Consider the following 17,799-nt stretch of genomic DNA (forward strand, 5'->3'; position numbering starts at 1 on the left):
GACTAATTTACCATAAGAGTCAGCAAAGCCTAAAGATCACTCAAAGTCTTGTTCTTGTAGCTAATATTTACAGTCTCTAATGGTATGGAAAAGTTGCTGTTTGCTCTTCTCAGTCATCAACTCAAACATTAACAGTGCTTTCACATTAACTTTCAAAGAATTTACTCGCCATTTCAAGTACTATAAAAGTTGTATTGTCTATGTAGCAGTGTAGTTTCAATAATAATTAAAATAATAGTACAGGGAATTCTTGTCTTCTTAAGGGTTCTGACTCACGATGTTGGTGAAACTGATCAATAATACAAGCCTTGTACTCAAAACTAATTTGAACAAATCAACGAAATAGAAATTTCAAAAGGTCTTGTAGGAAATACAATATTAGTAAGTCTGCTAACTGTTATCTCTATCAAAGGAAGTGCTGACAAAGAAACTGCTGACCATTTACGCTAGGAGTGGCAGGAGTATAAGTGACAAATCTTATCTGTGCTTTTGTGTTGAAAGAAAAGTTACCATATTTTCTTAACATCAGTGTAGTGAGGGGAAAACAGTAGGACAAAAAGAATCCTCATCTTTAACAAGAACTGACGAGACTACAGGCAGTGTGCGTGTCCTTGATAGATGATTAACTCAACGCAACTAATCTTTATAGACATCTTTTGCTGGTCTTTGGCTTTTCTCACTGATCAGAGGAAGTGTACATGGACAAGAACCTCTTTTGAACTTCTGGATAAAAATGTGCAGTGAATTTCTTATGTTTTAAGTTTGTTTTTACATAACATTTGTATATTTTACATTTGTATATTTTACCCTTTTCTATCCTGTATTGTTAAGCATGGTTGGCACTGGTGGCCCAGTAGCTACGTTCTCAGTGTGGGATTATGTGGTTTTTGCTGCGACTATTTTGGGGGCAGCTGGCATTGGCCTTTTCCAGGCGATCCGAGGTCGAAAGGAGACAACCAGTGATGAATTCTTGTTGGGTGGACGACAAATGACTGCCGTGCCAGTTGCCATGTCTCTGACTGCCAGCTTTATGTCTGGCATCACAGTCATCGGCACACCTGCTGAGGCTTACCGCTTTGGAGCTGCCTTTTGGCTCTTTGGTTTTTCATATTCCATCATGTCCACTATCACTGCAGAGATCTTTGTGCCTCTGTTTTACCGACTGGGGATCACCAGTGCCTATGAGGTAATAAGTTACAAAACCAGAGGGAAGTGTGCACATACATTAACAAAGTTTATTTACATTTTTTAAAAAAGAAATCTTAATGCTAATACTTGTATGTTTAATGTTTAAAAAGCATTGGGGCTAGTGTGAATATTACATAATATTGTCTGTTTGCATATGAATAATATTAACTTGAAACCTTCTCATGAGTGCGATATATTGTCTTTGTGTGTAGTACTTGGGGCTGCGCTTTAGTCGACCCATTCGGATTATTGGGACATCAATGTACATTGTACAAACGGTAACAAAAACCTCTAAAATAATTATATAAAATTGCATGATTACATCAAGTATGGAAATGTACTATAAATCACATGCTATTATTAGGTGTCTAGTGTTTAAGTTTGTTTTTTGTCATGTAATTGTAAATGGCTCTAGTGTAATGACTATGCAAAACTGATTGCTGGTCTTTCATTTCCTTTAATATGAATGCAAGCCTGCTCTGCTGCAATCTAATCAACTAATGTCTTGTAGGCATTGTACACCGGTCTGGTCATCTATGCTCCAGCACTCGCTCTAAATCAAAGTAAGTTCTTGTGACAGATAATATCTACTGCTACAAATAGTGCAAATATAAATGAATCATTTTTGTATCATGTAGTCACAGGACTGGATCTATGGGGAGTGCTTGTGGCCACAGGAGCAGTGTGCATCATTTACTGCACTTTGGTTGGTAAAATACAATACAATATTAACTTGTTTTCCATTATTTTGTTAAGAGCAATGTTAGTGAGAGCATGTTGACCTTGAAATTATTAACACATTTTAAATAGGAAAAAAAGTATCATTCTTTAGTAATATTTTACATGAAGATGACATTAACATAGTCATGAAACTAGTTGGTACCACCACCTTCACTGTAATATTAACATCAGTGCTCGCTTGACTGCGGCTCTTCTCACAGGGGGGTCTGAAAGCAGTCATTTGGACTGATGTGCTGCAGATGGTAGTGATGTTGGTTGGCTTTGTGGCTGTCATAGCACGAGGAGCAGTGCTACGGGGCGGCCTCACACAGGTTTTTGAAGATGCAAGAGAAGGAGGACGTCTGAAAACATTTGAGTGAGTACAGGACAAGAGACAAAAAATCTTGTTCCATTGGTAGATAATTTTATTTCTCAAGTGACAATAACTCAGATCATGATAACATTTTCTTAATTCAAGCAATCTTAATTTGGCTAGATTTTAGTTTTTGCAGTAAGTATGTTGCATTATATATAGTCTAAAAATGTGACATAGGATTAAAATAGGGCTATGAGTTATTAGTTATTAGTCATTAATTTTGAAGCAAAACTTCCAAGTGTACACAACACTGGGGTTTTCTGTTTTTATTACTAATGCTGTGTAGTTTGAACCTGTAATTGCAATTACATGTGTGCATCATAAAATACCGCAACGTATTCCTTTGATTTTAGAAAAGTAAATGTATTCTGAATACCACCAACTGAGCAGAATACACTTACTCGCAATTTGTATTCTGAGTAGTAATTTTGGTACAATCACGAATTTAGTTGCTTCCCTAAATACAGTAAACCTGACATAGGTAATGGGACCTTGTGACTTTGTGCTTTTTGCCATAGCTTTAACCCAGACCCTCGAATGCGGCACTCATTCTGGAGTATTCTCATTGGAGGCAGCATAATGTGGGTCTCAATATACTCTATAAACCAGTCCCAGGTGCAACGCTACATCTCCTGTAAAACGCTGGGACATGCAAAGATGTAAGTGTGCACTTAAGGTAATACTTTCACAGAACCAAGGGCAAGTCCTATCTTGTGTAATGTCATCTGTCTCAGGTCTTTGTATGTGAACATGGTGGGGCTGTGGTTGACTGTGAGCCTGGCAATGTTGACTGGTCTAACCATGTACTCAATTTACAAGATGTGTGACCCGTTTACAAATGGTGATGTCTCTACTTATGACCAGGTAACTATTCTTCTTTCTTTCTTTTTATTGACCAGTCTCATATAAGGTGAAATATACAAAAAATGCATGTTATCTGTCTCCTTTTATATTATTATATTACTATTTACGTATAATAAATAGGGATGTAACGATAGCCAGATCTCTTACTGCAACTGGTATTGTAATATTTTGTGGAGCTTAACAAAATTCTAAATAATACATTAAATGCTTTGACATGGTTTGAAATGCATCCAATCCAATCCAAAGAAGAATTAAGATTTAAAAGTGTTTTTAGCAGTTCATGTAGTCTGAACTTAAACTGTGGTCTAAGTAGTTCTCTCCATTTTTTAGCGATATATTGTGATGGTCCATGATATTATTGTGAGACTTTTGGCAATGCGATATCACAGTATTTCGGTTATTTTCCTTAATAATAACAGCCCATTCCCACAGCTCCTTCCATATCTGGTTATGGATATCCTGGCTTCGTATCCTGGAGTCCCTGGCCTGTTTGTGGCAGCTGCATACAGTGGGACTCTTAGGTGAGGCCTTTCACAAACAAGGACATTTATCAATGACCCATTAAGTACAAGAATAACATGAATGACATAACATGAATGTGCAGTATGTGTTATCTTTAAGATAAGCATGGATCGTACTGTGAACTACCACATGTTGATAAATGTAAAATAGCTTAACATACAAAAATGTGTAGAGTTAAAAATCCTTTGCGTCACTATATTTAACTACTCTCCTCAGCTCATTCAATTAATGTGTTTAATACTTGTAATGACCACACAGTGCTATTCAAGAAGTATGTGTTACTTTAAAAAGCATTATCTGCACATTATTAATTCAGCATTACAAACAAATAGATAAAAAATGTCCCTCTTGTAGTATTTCTTGCTTGTAGCAACTTAAAGTGACAGAAGCCTGAGCACTGAGTTAGTTTAGTTCAGTCATAGGAAATTCAACTGTGGGGACAGAGAGAAAAATTATCATATTTACAGATCAAATACATCAGGTGACACTTCTTCGACAGGGACTTGACATAAAATATAATATTATTATGTATATAATATTATGTATATTAACTTACATTTGAGATTGTGAACAGAACCTTCAGTGTTGAGTTCTCACGCTATGAGCTCAGGGCTGTAGACACTGCAGTCTGCTGGAGATTGCACTGTGAGAGGGAAGAACAAAGAGAGAAGTCAAATATACAGCTAAAATTAGAACCTTCCTCTGTGACAAATAGAGCTTGAAAAATATGAAAACAAACCCAAATTATGTGAATTTATATAAGGCACATTAAGATGCATAAAAAAGCACAATGTTCATTTATTTAAGCAGATAGTTACAAACAGTTGAGAGCATATATACCAGAAGTTTGTTTAGTAATAAGATTAACCTCAACTAGCACAAAATGATTAAATTGTAGAAAGTTTCAGATAAAATCATGAAGTTAAAGTGAAAAAATGTGTCCCATTTTCCTGGGTTGTTTGAGAAGATTTGGCCCAGACTGCTGGGTAGACCAGATGAAAGGTGGGAAAATGTCAAATCATTATTATCTATGAGACAATCTGTTGACTCAGCCTTGGGGTTAAGAAAACCCAGCAATGGAGTAGAAAATATAACCCAGCAGTTTAAGGGTATGGTAAATAGGATGTAACAGTAACTTTTTAAATCTTTATATTTTTTCAATATTGTATCATTTGGTAACATATTCAATGGGAGTGCCCTGGCATAAAAACACTGTCCTAACTTTTACAGTTTTTTCTTAACTAGCAACAAAAATTTAATTGAGACGGAAATGCAGAATTTACATTTAATATGTGTTTTGACCTAGATTTTGACCTATATACTTTGTACAACGTAGTTTGATGTTTTTTCAGTGAGGCCCCAAAAGTATATGTCCAATTATGAAGGTAAAGGAAATAAAGTAAATAAAGTAAATAAGACCTTCCAATAGCTGTAGAGTAGCAAACAATCAAAGTTGCTCTCAAAGTCTGAGGATGACCCTTTGATTCACAGCACAGTGTCCTCCAGCATTAATGCTCTGGTCGCTGTAACAATGGAAGACTTCATCATTCCCCTGTGGACAAACCGCACACAGAAACAAGTAACCTGGCTCAACATGGGACTGAGTAAGTTTTGGAAAATAAAAAACTAATAAAAAACAACAACAATCAGTTGTAAGCAAGCACATTTTTTAAGCAATTAAATTAAAAATATTATTATGCCAAAGCAGAAGTTCATTGACATAATAATATTGTTATGAGTATAACAATCGGGTGGTGTAAATTCCGTTTTGAAGTCATTAAAGATTCCAGTAGACAAGAACATAAAACTGTATCTTATCTTAGGCACATAAACTTAATAGTTGATTGTCTGTTATGTTGCAGTTACACATAAAGTAGTGATTTCAGCTTAACACAAATCAAATACTTTGTGACCTGCATAATATACCTAGTTTTTTATAACATGCAAAAACAGGCAGTGCTCTTAAAAGTGAATTCTTTCAAAGTGTTTGGGCTCACACAGGTTTATTATGTAACTCTTTTAAGAGTCAGTGCAGCTCTCAAGTAAACGTTTGGCTACTACAGTTACATTTACCCATTGTGGGACTCTAGGGTAAATACATATGTAACTTTTCTGGACAAGAGTATGCCACCTTCTTCTCTCCATGGACAGAAATATGTTTAACCATGTCGCCGTGTGGAACATTCATGCCAAAAGCAACAACATCTCCATGGAAACAAGCCCTCCACCAGAAAAGTTACATAGTGCATAGTTCTTTAAAAAGAACATACTCCTAGTTAACGGGATTTATAGTGCTATGATGATTTTAGGTGTTTTCTTTGGAGGAGTGTGTATTGGAATGGCTGGAGTTGCTTCATTACTGGGAAGCGTTTTGCAGGTATGTAGTTGGGGTGTTTTATTTTAACTCTTTATCTCCCCCATGAGGTAGAAATGATGAAAAACAATTTCACAGAGCCTTGTTGTTTTAGGCTGCTCTGTCCATTTTTGGCATGATCAGTGGTCCTCTCCTCGGGCTGTATGTGTTAGGCATGTTTTTCCGCACACCAAATTCAATAGTAAGTACTCCCTAGCAGTTCCAAGGTCATTGTAGATGACTAGACTAACAATCTTACCTGTGTTTTACAGGGAAGTCTCTCTGGGATGATTATTGGACTGGTTTTGACTTTATGGGTAGGAATTGGATCACAGATTTACCCTCCTACAGCTGATAAAACTCTCCCTCTCCCACTCAGCACTGTGGGCTGCAACAGTACAATCAGCCAGAACTACACCACTCAGACACCTTGGACCAGTACAGTGCCCATGACCACACTGCCCTCGTAAGGAAAAAAACTGATAAATAACTAGTTAGTTGATTTGTTTGAATAAATAAAAATAAAACAAATAAATAAAAGCAAAAAATTTTTCTGTCAGTGTGAGACCACCCCTGGCAGACTCCTGGTACTCCTTGTCCTACCTATACTTTGCTGTTGTCGGTGTCCTGGTCACAGTAGTGTCTGGATTACTGATTAGCATAGCCACAGGTAAGATTTTGTAACACAACTAAATAAAAAAGAAGAAAAATTACATAACTACATGTATTGACATGTATCATACTGCATTTTAGGAGGCTGCAAACAAGAAAAACTCCATCCGGATCTATTTGTGAAGACGAGTGATCTGTTTTGCTTCAGAAGCTGTAACACATCAGAGGTAAAAATATATATTCTATAAAGTAAACAATAATGCCAAGATAACAATATGCTTCTAATGAAGATGCTGTAACATTATTTGTGCTGATCCTCCACAGGCACCACATACAGAAGAAAAGAATGGAATTGACAACAAGGTTTTCACTGAATTACCTCCTGAAATTATAAGCAAAGAAATGACCACTAAGCTATAAATACAAAAAGCGTTGGATTAATTATTGTGAAATTAGATGTAGATATTCTTTTATATTGTGCAATTTACTGTCAGTGATTTTATACAGTATATATTAAGCTTTTCTACTAAATTGTAATAATCAAAATCTGGAAACACTTGTGCATTGTTACTACAGAACAAAATCATATCATACTTTTTAGTGGTCATTTATTTATAGCTTTCACAAAGTTGCTGTTATATATATATTTTTTAAATTTTTTAAATCTTTGGTCTACATAAGTTTATGGCTAACCAATACTGGAGTCACAATACAGAAGCATAATGCTGCTGACTTTTCATTGCACAATATTTGTTGCTTTTTATTGCCTAGATTACGGATGTTATGAGTTCTTTTGTTTCCAGTCAATAAAAGTAATGTGAAAAATTTTGTAAGATGGTTCACTTTGATTTTACTGTTCTCATGCATGTCATCTGTAATTATTAATCTGGGAGTTTCCTGATTACTGACTACAGGCAATAAATGTTATCTTTGAGCATGAGAGAGAAGGATTGAGCTTTGGTCCAGACAATAATAGCATCTCCTAGGTAACTTATAATTGAGGAAGTTTACACAGCATTGACCTCCTAGTTTTATGCACCACTATAAGGAAGACAATCTTGTTCAGTGGCAGCAGGGCATACATGGCACCACTTGGCACCTGTTTTTTTCTTCTTCCTGTACTCAGGTGAGCACGGTTTAATAAATCAAATACATTATAATACTGATAATCCAAGAGTTCTAATGAATGATAAGATTAGTAATATATTGATGTCTTTCACCACAGCGGGATTTAGAGATCATGGATACAGTTGTTTTTAAGCTGAGTTTTTGCCTGGCACTTGTTTTTGCTGAGTTAACAACAGTGAGTGGAAACTGGAGTCCTCGGTCTACTGTAACAGTCCCAGTCACATCAGACAACTCTACAAAAAGAGAGCCATTGAACACTTCAGAACAGTCAACAACACTGACAACTGGGATTCCCGATACAACTCCGACCAGTGCTGCAGACAACAGTACTTTCACAGCAGTAACAAACTCTAGTCATGCTCAAACAATGAAATCCACCACCGTCATGGAGCCTATAAACAGTACGTCAGAGGCCACAGCCACGACTGCCACTCAAACTGAAGTACCATCAACATCTGAGAGCCACACATACCACTCCACAACTACTACAGCTACTACTGCTAAAGCTGTTATTACAAACACAACTGCAAACTCATCTGTTGTCACTTCCACCTCCCAGTCTGAACTTTCAACACGAGGTAACCCTAAGTAAATATAAGCCATGTTATAAAATAGGGGTGGGCAATAGATATTATGTCAGTTCAAGTATTTGGAGCATTTTGGTGATTATATACTTTCATAAATATGAAAATTGTGCCCATATTTAAAGTGCCTATGACAGGTTAGACTTCTCATTTTACTCACTTGCTCACTTAAGATGATCATATTTAAGATTTTGCTAAAAATTTTATCATTTCTTTTCCAGTTTGCCATTTCTTTTAGGATTAAAGTTGTACTTCCTTGTTGGCAATCATGACATCACAGTAATTTCATAACTTCATATCTAGCAAACACTGGGCGCAAACTTCTCAAATGTACACAGAGATTATTTGACAATGACATTATTTAACAAATAAAAATACCAAAAAAATTATGTTACAACCATGTTTAAAGTATCAGATGTGTTTCTTAAGTGTAAATCTCCCTAGCATGATGCTGTCAGTGAGTTTAGAGCTCTACTTCCTGTAATTTTTACATATTTTTCATCTTTTCTTCATAAATTGGTTCTTGATTTGTCTAAAACTATAATTTATATTTAAAATAGGTATTATTCCAGCAGATTAGTCAAAAATAGAGAATCATAAAACACTGACACATTCACAAGTATTCCCAACATTAAGAATATTTTGATAGCCTACCCACGTTGAATATAAATGTACAACTGTGTTTTAGAAATGTTAATATATTGTTTCCCCATAGGTCCGCAGCTTAGCATTTCTGAGAGGAATCTGACTATTACCTTTAGTGTTATGTTGGGTTTGTCTGCTCTGGCCGTGGTTGCTGTCAAGTTCCACAGATGGAGTCATAAACTGCAATTCCTGCATCAGCCTCTACACAACACTCAAGACTTGAGTAAGTGCATTTTTCAAATTTATCTTCTGTACAAAGTCTCAAGAATTGGTTTCTTAAACATGACATTTGTTCAGATGCCCTGACAGAAGAGCCTGGCACACTTGTCATTTCTGAGGGACTTTATAATGAACATCCGATTTATGACAACGTACCACCAGCCAGACAGGACGAAGCACATTTCTCCTTGGAGTTCCTTCATTAAAACAGTTACATGCAGTCACACCTTATAGAGATCATTGTTTTAAATATGTAAAATAACAACAACAACAACAACAACAACCATGCAACAGACAACAGTTCTGACATAGCAGAATGTGTTATTTATTAATGAGAACAATAGAATGAATATAAACCAATTTATCTGGGTATTAACAATGACAAACATCAGCAAACGTCAATACTGCAATATAGCCAATACATTAAATGAATAGACTGAACACAGAACACACCAAAGATATAAATACTGTATAATTTCATGTTTTAGAATGTAAAAAAAATTGCAGATCCAATAGTGACTAAGAACAATCTTGAGGCAACTAACCTGCCTAACTTGTTAAGTCAAAATACAACAACTGCTTAGGCAAATATTTTTTCAATGGTCCTCTTCTTTTTTTTGTCATCACCTGTGACAGCGGTCCAGCCTGCATCTCTCATTCTTTTCATTGCTGCTAGCTTTAAGTGGTTTTTGGGTGATTTCAAATTTAGAGGACTCTGACTCTGTAAAATAACAGCACCATATGTATAATGCACTTCCAAGCACTTGTATGATATGATTATGATCTAAACTGACTTAAAATGATGATCTTACCTTAAACAAGTTGTCCGAGGAGTGTGCAGCTAAGACTACGGGGGCAGACGTGTTTGCAAACATCTAAACAATAACAAGTATTATGTTTCCTCAATATTATTAATAGTTGTGTCAGGTTTGTTTCAAATAAATAAATCTCACCAAGAGGTCTTGATTTGAGCTGTCTGACTTTGGGTCTAGTTCAATGGTGCCTTTTTCCCAAGCTGATTTGTTTTCAGTCGAGGGTGGAGTACGAATTCTGTAAGACTGATAAAATAGTGATGACTGGCAACAACTAAAAATACATCCAAAGTCATTCTACATGACTGAAAGTTTGTATTACTTTAATCTTTGATGCAGATCGACTTGCATTACTTTTGGGCGTTTTCACATTGTTACTATGGATGCTCTGTGAAAGTATATCAATAACTAAAGATGCTGTCAATTCAATGTAACAATGGGAGCATACCATGCTTCTTGGAGTTGTTTGACATGAAGTCTGCACTGATGTGATCTCTGGTACCTGTGTCTGTTATAAAACTATGTTAAATGGCATGAGAAATACAGGTAGAAATAGTCCAGATGGACGTAAATATAGGCGACTTACACTTGTTTTCTCAACAGCAGCACCCCACTCATCTTTGTTTAAGGAGACCATTTTTCTGGCCTTTGAAAAGTCAAATCTGTACAGTTTTATAAGGCTCTCCACTGGAGTTTTGGATTCCTCTTCCTTTTTATTGTCATTTATGGGTAACTTCTAAATTGTTAAAATGTAAATTAGAGGAGTGTAAAAATAGTTTTCAAGTTACATTTCTTGTTGCGTAAGAGGGAAAAATACCTGTTTGGAATCATCGAGTGTCTGGGTATTTCTCTTTTCATTCTTTAAGTTGAAAAGCTCCTTCTGCAGGTCTTCCTAATACAGGAATTGTAATACATTAGTAGTTTCACTTTAAAAGGTGCAGAATCTCTATAATAATAAATACAAGTTTCAGACCTTCTCTTTAATGTGCTCTTTTAGCTCCTTCTTCAAAGAATCATTTTCTTTCTTTTGCTTTGAGAGTTCCTGTTTCTAAATTGTAAATGTATTTATTCATTTGACAGGGACAATGTAGTCATACATAGACACAGGCAGAGCTTACAGCTGATGTGATGCATATAACGCGTGTAGCTAGTGCCAATTCAGATTCAAATGTGTATAAAATAACGTGTTTTATATACCAATGTTTTTCCATGTGCAACAGCTTTCATCTCCTTTTCCTTGTTTGCTTGGAGTTCAGTTTCCTTTTCTTCAACCATACGATCGTACTGGCTCTGGTTGGGATAAGTGAACAAAGAAATAAATTCCACATGAACATTATCATATAGATTTAAAGAAATGGTCCTACTTTGTGTTTCTCCATGAGCGTGACCATATCGGTGATCTTGTTTTGGCATTTCAGCTCTGCATCTTCTTGGCACCTGATAGCCTCTTCTGTTTCTGATCTCAGTTTTTTAACCTTTGTTTAAGTAGAAGTTATTAATATTTTTGGCTAAAATAGGTCAAATTCACAGAGACGCACTGTGCACCTCAATCTCCAGCTCTCGGGCAACTGCTGACTTGTTTTGCAGATCTTCAAGTAATTTCTGCCGCTCCTTTTCATGCACATTTTTTATGCTCTGGTTTTCTTCTTGGAGATTGCTAATCTACAAAAATGAGATGTGTAAAAAAGACCAACAATATTGAAATCTGAAATGTATTTTTTGCTTGGGAGAGAAGCACCCAGACAGCCATACTGCATTCTGTAGTTCACTGGATTTGGAAGTTTGTTTAGCCACTTGCTTTTTCAGTGATTTGTTCTACAAGAGGACAACAAAATGTGTACTGTTTGTGTACTGCGGACTGAATAATATTGAGTTAGCAGCAAAAAAACATAGCTTACCTTAGCTTCAATAACCCTAATTCTTCTTTCTTTTTTTGAAATTTCATCCAACAAATTCTCACCCTAAAATGGAAAAAAAAAGTTAGATTTTGTTTTTAGAATCAAAAGTTTGAAGCCCACTTACATTTTCTTCAAGGTTCTTTTTCAAAATGTCAATTTCCTGACATTTGTGATGAAGAGTGGTCTTGATGGAATTAAGTTCACAGCTGAAAGGAAACTATGTTATTATATTATATTCAGAGTATGTAAACTTTTATTAAATTCAAATCAACCGCAATTGTTGTTTTTCATTTTCAGTTTGCACAATTTTGTTGGTCAGCTCCTGAGCCTGAAGAAGCCTTTCTTCAGCAGATTGAACATCAAGGCATCGACTCTCAAGCTTCAGTTCAAGGGCACTTTTCACAGACTGAAGCTCATTAAAGTTCGACAAAAGCTCTTCATATGTCCATCTGCAAAATAACACAAATACAAGTTTGTAAAACATACTGTATGACAACCAGTATGTTTACTCACTTGAGCTGTGTAATCTCTTTCTGTAATTGTTCCACTTCAGATGACTTTGCCTCGTTTTTCTTTTGTTCACTGGTCAAATGCTTTTGTAGCTCATCAGCTTGAACCTTAAGTATCAGCAACAACAGTAGTAAGTACTCCAGGATACAGTAGGTATATGCAAAAATTAAAGGTTTGATTGACTTGGACAAGCCTCCTCTAACAATCACAGGTATTTGAAAAAGAAATTAAATTATGAGCCTATTAAAAAGTGGTTTAAAATGTAGAAATCACCTTTAGTTGTTGAGCTTCCTCAGTTTTATTCAAAAGCTCAGCCTCCAGGGCCTCTGCTCTGCCTGTGACTTCTGACATTCTGTTGTTTATAGCCTCCATAAATTTGTCTGTTGCATCCTAATAAAAAATATTATGTAACTGTTATTGAACTGTATAAGAACTTGTATTTCATCCTAGACTGTGCTTTACTAGTTGTTTCATGAGACTGTTGATCTTCTCCTCTTTCTGTGCACTCAGTTCAGACATTTCTCCTACAAAAGTAGAAACTAATTACAAAACACTCACATACCATACTGAAAGTTTAGCATGAGAATTACCAATGTCTTTCTTTGCCTTTTCAAATTCTTGAAAATTAGCCTTTAATCTCTCTTCCAGTTCAGTAGCTCTGTACATAAACATGATTGTATAATTTAGTGAATAGCTGATAGTTGATCATATTAGTCTATTTTGGTAAACGTGTAGAAAGAATTTATTTACTTCTGTGTCTCAGTGTCCAGTAACTTATGCAGCTCATCCATAGTTCTCTGCATCTGCACAAGTGTTTCTCTCTGCTGAGCCGTTTCTCTGGTCAGCTCTTGTATATTCAACTCTTTAGTTTGAATCATGTTTTCATATTCTTCCGTCTTTGTGAGCAGAGTGGCCATAGCTTGCTGTTTTGTTTCAAGATTAATGGAGAAAAACAGTTAAAATGGCCCAAAGATCAATAGTCTCAGTTATCTGGAAAAGAATTTGATGAAACACCTCCATCTCTTTACAGTGCTCTTCTGCATCTTGCAGTCTTTTAATGAGGGAATCATGTTCAGCATTTGAACTTCTGAGGAGGTCACTTTTATGATCTGTGGAAAATATTAATTATTCAAATGTAAATTTGGGAGGATGGAAAACGGGAGAAGACATAAAATTGTATAAAGCATGTAATATGACCTATTTCTTCTTGAAGCGTCCTGCTGTGTTCTTTAATGTCTTGGAGCTCTGCAAACATGTTGTTTAAATTACCGTCATTGTCTCTAAGCTTAGTCTGAAGAGCTTCAACCTGTGTATAAAAATAGTACAGTTACAGTAGTAACATCACACGTAAGTTTTGATACTTTGCAGTGGCATCACGCTGTGGGTGTTCCACATGTATCTTTATGGTGGAATGTTCAGCTGTTACCACTGAGAAAATGCACACTTAAACAGTCAAAACTGTTTTAAGAAAGAACAAATACAAAAAGTTGCAAGTAACTAGGTTGCGACTGTAATGTTATTTGAGAGGGACTTGTCTGACAAGAGCAGTGCCTCCAGCTAGCATCGCACCCCTACGGCTGCAAAGTATCAGTTGTTTAACATGCCTTTACCTCTTCCTCCTTCTTTTCAATGTCTTGTTGTAATTTCTTTTGCTGATCTTCAAACTGCATTAGCTCATCTTTAGCTGAAATCATTAGCCAATTGTGTGTTAACATACATAGTTTAAGAATTCTGAAAAAATAAATAAATAAAAATAAAAACTGAATACCTTTCTGTAGTTCTGAATGGTTAGCCTCTGATTTGAGCTGTAGGGCTGCCAGTGTTTCAAGATGTTTCTGTGTTAAGAAACAAATGATCAGTTAAAATAAACAATGTGTGAGTAAGCTAGCCAAAGTGGCTTTAAGTAGGAGGCAGACCCAGAAAGATTTCCCAATTAACAAATATTTAATTAGGTTCCCTGTGGTAAGCAAGGCAAAAATAATACATACTGTTTACAAAAAATAACTGTGCACAACTTAAGCAAACGCAGGAGGGACCTCCCCCCAATTACCAACTTTCTTTACAGGTCTTATGTACAAGTAACTTAACTAGAGTTAAGTTAACTAGGACCTCTGTAATTCTTTTAAAAAATCTAAAAAACAAACAAACCTATAAACACTTAAATATAAACCAAATACACAAAACCCATAAAAAAGAAACTCAAAACCAATTCTCTCCTCCACATGGTCTGGCCCACAGCCTCCCCCAGAAGTTGTAAACGTGGCTAACCTAGGGCATGCCTCCTCTTTTGTGTCCAGGCCATGTGGATGCACAGGAAAGTAAGTATAAAAGCTCAAAGGCCCACTTTGTCACACAATGCAACAGATTTTTTTTTTGCATTTACTCTATATTTCTGTTAGTACCTGAAGGTTTTCATGGTATTCCAGCAAGAGATTGTGCGTTTCCTCCCGTTCACGTTCAACTAGACACATTTTGTTAGTTTAGATTCCAAATATATTTAGCAAAATTCTAAATATATGTTCACTTTACTTACATAAGTGCATTTTCTCAACAGACCGTTCAAATGTGTCTTTCAGAATATTGCACAAGTTTCGTGTTGTGTTGTTTCTAGAACAATAAAACAACAATCAAATATTAAAACTATACAGTAAACAGTAGTTATTTTTATTTCATGTACAAGTACCTGTTTGTAAGCTCTTCATTTTCACTAATCTGCTCCTCCAGTTTTATGCTAAGACTTTCATTTCCAAACTGCCAAGAATAATATAAATGCCATTTTTGCCATCAAAGTCATTTTTATTGTTGCATGTGATATACTGGCCCAAAGAGGTACACTTTGTAAACATGTACCTGCAATTCTTGAATAGCTTTGCGCTGTGTTTCAATTGTTCTTTTGTTTTCATAGAGCTTCCTTTCTTTTTGAACTATGTCAGAATCAATTTTCACTTTCCAGCTCCTTATTTTCTCAACCTCATCAAACAACTTATAAAGTTGCCCATTACTGTTGTTCTGGGATACATAAACAATGAAAGAAGTCAAAATATATTACTTTGAAAGAATAAACATCACTGGCATTAAAGTATTACCTCCTCCTTTTCCATTGGAGGAACAATTTTCATCTTCACAGAGTCTTATAAAAGAAGACGGATATTTGTAAATGCAATATTGAATAATTATTAACAATTATGATAAAGCACAAGATAGGAATAAAAATTTAAATCATACCTTGCCTTTGGTTTGGCTTAGATGGGGCAACTATGCTTTTATTATTGGAAATATGCTGTTCCTGGTCAAAACATTTCGTAAAGCCCTGCAAATACGAATAACACAAACGTTACCCATGTACATAAAAATGTGTATAAGTCACTTGTTGTGTGATGAACCTGTTGCATTGGGGTCAAAAAGTCCCCGCAGTTGTCGTGGATCTCCTGGGGTCTCACAGCGGAGACCTGACCGTGGCTGACCCGAGGTGGCAGCAGGAGTTTGAAGCTGAACCCTTTCTTTGGATCCATCCTTTTCTCTGCTGATTCTGGGGAACACACACTAAGGTCATTTACTTATGTCCAAACACAAAATTACGGTTTTTGCTGCAGTAAATGTTAAACAAGTCCTCATATTGTTTTCTAAGCTAACACTGACATTATTCAGCTGTCGTCAATATGAACTCTCAAAAAACTAGCTGTTAACAGTTACGTACAAACCCTGTCTATGGCCTCACACGTCTAGTCAGAGTTACTTACAGTATTACAACAAATACAGGCACGAATAGTTCATCCATGTACAGCTCCTCGCTCTTACAGACGGTAACCGTCATCTACCGTTAACAGGCACTTAACGGTTTTAGGGCCACCTGCACGTGCCCACAGCCCTGACGTGCGTGACGTAATGGCCCGTGTACATACCATAGACTCTACTGTCTGTGGTAAAAACAGGGCATCTGTGAGAGACATGTAGCTATGGTGTAACAGTGGTCTCGACTGTGCTCAGCTTGTCATTAAAGATGTAACATACTGTTATAGTGCAGAATTCGCAAAATTACGCAAAGCACATGCAAACAACACAGAGGTTACATGCTTGTGCTGCGATCAGTAGTAATAATGGCGAATGCCACACGGGGGCGCTGCTGTGTTATGTTACGTGCCGGTAACAGAAGCAGTAGTGGTACCTGTTCAACATGTGAGTACGCTTTACTAACGCCGCATTAAAAAAGATCCATTGATTTTAGCCTCATTCTTCCAAAAAAAAAAAAAAAAAAAAAAGCATGAACACAACAGTTTGATTGTTTTAATATTTCCTCAGTGTAATTTTTTTATTTTTTTTATTTTGCCGCCCAGCCAGTTATTCGGCCCCGCCCACTCTTGTCCTAAACCGCGCTTGGTGGCACTTCTAGTTTAGGGATCTCATTTTTTCAATGAGAATTTGGGAAAAGTTTGGGGGGTTAAGTAGGTAAAGTTGTGTAAAATGTTCAATTTTCATGTGAACCAACAAGTCAACACTGCACCGATTCTCTGAGGGGTTGTAAAAAGACTTAATAGTCTGTATTGAACTTATTTATACAAATAATACAACCCAAATGATGAAGGCACAGCAACTTGGAATAAGGCAAATGCAGGTCATGGTAGGGTTTGGCTGTGCTTTTGTGTGGCCTATCGTATCCATGGAGCTCTCACACGAATTCATCCAATGTCTGTAATGCTGCTGCAGAGACGTTTCCTGTGTGTGAGTCATGAAGTATGTGGGATTCATCTATTCCATGGATGACCACGAGATGTCGCGCCTGAGTAATATTCCTGGCCATATCGTCTGCAGCAGGTTTGTCACGGCCTACTACTATTTCCTTTAGGGCCACATGTAAAGCCTGAGGAAACCATACTCTAAAACAGAGTTTTTGTAATGCAGTCTTTTGCTTCAAAATCAGCTATGAAGGGTGTATGGTGTAATGAGATGTTGTAAATAGATTTAAAGATGAGAACATGCGTATACACATTAACATACACACTTCAAAAAAGTTTATTAGATACAAACTGATTTCAGATCAGGCTTAACACTTTCTATGACCCTCATTGTTCTCACATAGTCTACCTACCAGTAGAATAGGCCTTGCATGTTAACTAAACCATGAACCAACAGTCAGAGCACTTGATTTGGAGGCTCTGTGGGCTAAAAATGTCACTCATTCAATGCTTCCTCAACATTTTATAGATTTAGCCTACTACTTTGAGATCTGTACAGTACTGTTAAAAGAAATTACATACAATTACACCATAACAGAAATAAACAGTAAGGCTTTTATAACTCATAATTGTAACAAGGAGCTGTGCGTAAGTGCAGAATACTTAAAACAAATAGTGAAAAAATAGTGGACAAA

General features: G+C 36.2%; 2 protein-coding genes across 9 annotated transcripts; one reads left to right on the forward strand and one right to left on the reverse strand.

Moving 5' to 3' along the window:
- The first annotated feature begins 526 nt into the window (after positions 1-526).
- slc5a8l (solute carrier family 5 member 8, like) lies at positions 527-7,407 on the forward strand. The gene is made up of 15 exons (XM_020940469.2): positions 527-1,186; positions 1,401-1,466; positions 1,700-1,751; positions 1,827-1,894; positions 2,130-2,284; positions 2,803-2,943; positions 3,019-3,148; positions 3,581-3,669; positions 5,162-5,274; positions 5,980-6,047; positions 6,139-6,225; positions 6,296-6,489; positions 6,584-6,693; positions 6,777-6,862; positions 6,960-7,407. The coding sequence occupies exons 1-15, from the start codon at positions 833-835 to the stop codon at positions 7,053-7,055; spliced, it is 1,809 nt and encodes a 602-aa protein (XP_020796128.2). The 5' UTR covers positions 527-832; the 3' UTR covers positions 7,056-7,407.
- A 2,105-nt stretch (positions 7,408-9,512) lies between these two features.
- sycp1 (synaptonemal complex protein 1) lies at positions 9,513-16,275 on the reverse strand. Of its 8 annotated transcripts, XM_055160609.1 has the most exons (32): positions 16,172-16,275; positions 15,815-15,960; positions 15,657-15,741; positions 15,518-15,561; positions 15,282-15,440; positions 15,115-15,182; positions 14,965-15,038; positions 14,834-14,892; positions 14,200-14,266; positions 14,042-14,115; positions 13,629-13,737; positions 13,446-13,540; positions 13,182-13,354; positions 13,022-13,089; positions 12,894-12,955; positions 12,705-12,821; positions 12,435-12,538; positions 12,194-12,370; positions 12,046-12,127; positions 11,922-11,984; positions 11,776-11,838; positions 11,569-11,685; positions 11,388-11,498; positions 11,221-11,313; positions 10,997-11,071; positions 10,841-10,915; positions 10,610-10,759; positions 10,472-10,531; positions 10,346-10,411; positions 10,165-10,269; positions 10,024-10,086; positions 9,513-9,932 (listed from the first exon to the last, which is right to left on the reverse strand). In XM_055160609.1, exons 2-32 carry the CDS (start codon positions 15,941-15,943, stop codon positions 9,792-9,794), a joined length of 2,928 nt encoding a protein of 975 aa, XP_055016584.1. In that variant the 5' UTR covers positions 15,944-15,960; positions 16,172-16,275; the 3' UTR covers positions 9,513-9,791. The 8 variants fall into 8 exon arrangements, 6 of the variants coding, with proteins under 6 accessions (XP_055016584.1, XP_055016583.1, XP_055016585.1 ...); XM_055160608.1 differs by having other exon boundaries at positions 10,346-10,531; XM_055160610.1 differs by lacking the exon at positions 11,776-11,838 and having other exon boundaries at positions 10,346-10,531.
- Positions 16,276-17,799: the final 1,524 nt, after the last annotated feature.

This window comes from Boleophthalmus pectinirostris, unplaced genomic scaffold (genome assembly GCF_026225935.1).
Source record: "Boleophthalmus pectinirostris isolate CB_2022bp ecotype Guang Dong unplaced genomic scaffold, ASM2622593v1 HiC_scaffold_3, whole genome shotgun sequence".
NCBI lineage: Eukaryota > Metazoa > Chordata > Actinopteri > Gobiiformes > Gobiidae > Boleophthalmus > Boleophthalmus pectinirostris.

What these genes read in the sequence shown, in the direction of transcription:
- sycp1 (XM_055160608.1), bottom strand. Translation starts at nt 15,943, where the DNA reads ATGGATCCAAAGAAAGGGTTCAGCTTCAAACTCCTGCTGCCACCTCGG. An exon ending in AAAGGCAAAGAAAGACATTG is followed by an intron (nt 12,956 to 13,021) that starts GTAATTCTCATG and finishes CTACTTTTGTAG; the next exon opens with GAGAAATGTCTGAACTGAGT. An exon ending in TTAGGGTTATTGAAGCTAAG is followed by an intron (nt 11,839 to 11,921) that starts GTAAGCTATGTT and finishes GTCCTCTTGTAG; the next exon opens with AACAAATCACTGAAAAAGCA.
- slc5a8l (XM_020940469.2), top strand. Translation starts at nt 833, where the DNA reads ATGGTTGGCACTGGTGGCCCAGTAGCTACGTTCTCAGTGTGGGATTAT. An exon ending in ATGTCTCTACTTATGACCAG is followed by an intron (nt 3,149 to 3,580) that starts GTAACTATTCTT and finishes CCATTCCCACAG; the next exon opens with CTCCTTCCATATCTGGTTAT. An exon ending in TCCGCACACCAAATTCAATA is followed by an intron (nt 6,226 to 6,295) that starts GTAAGTACTCCC and finishes TGTGTTTTACAG; the next exon opens with GGAAGTCTCTCTGGGATGAT.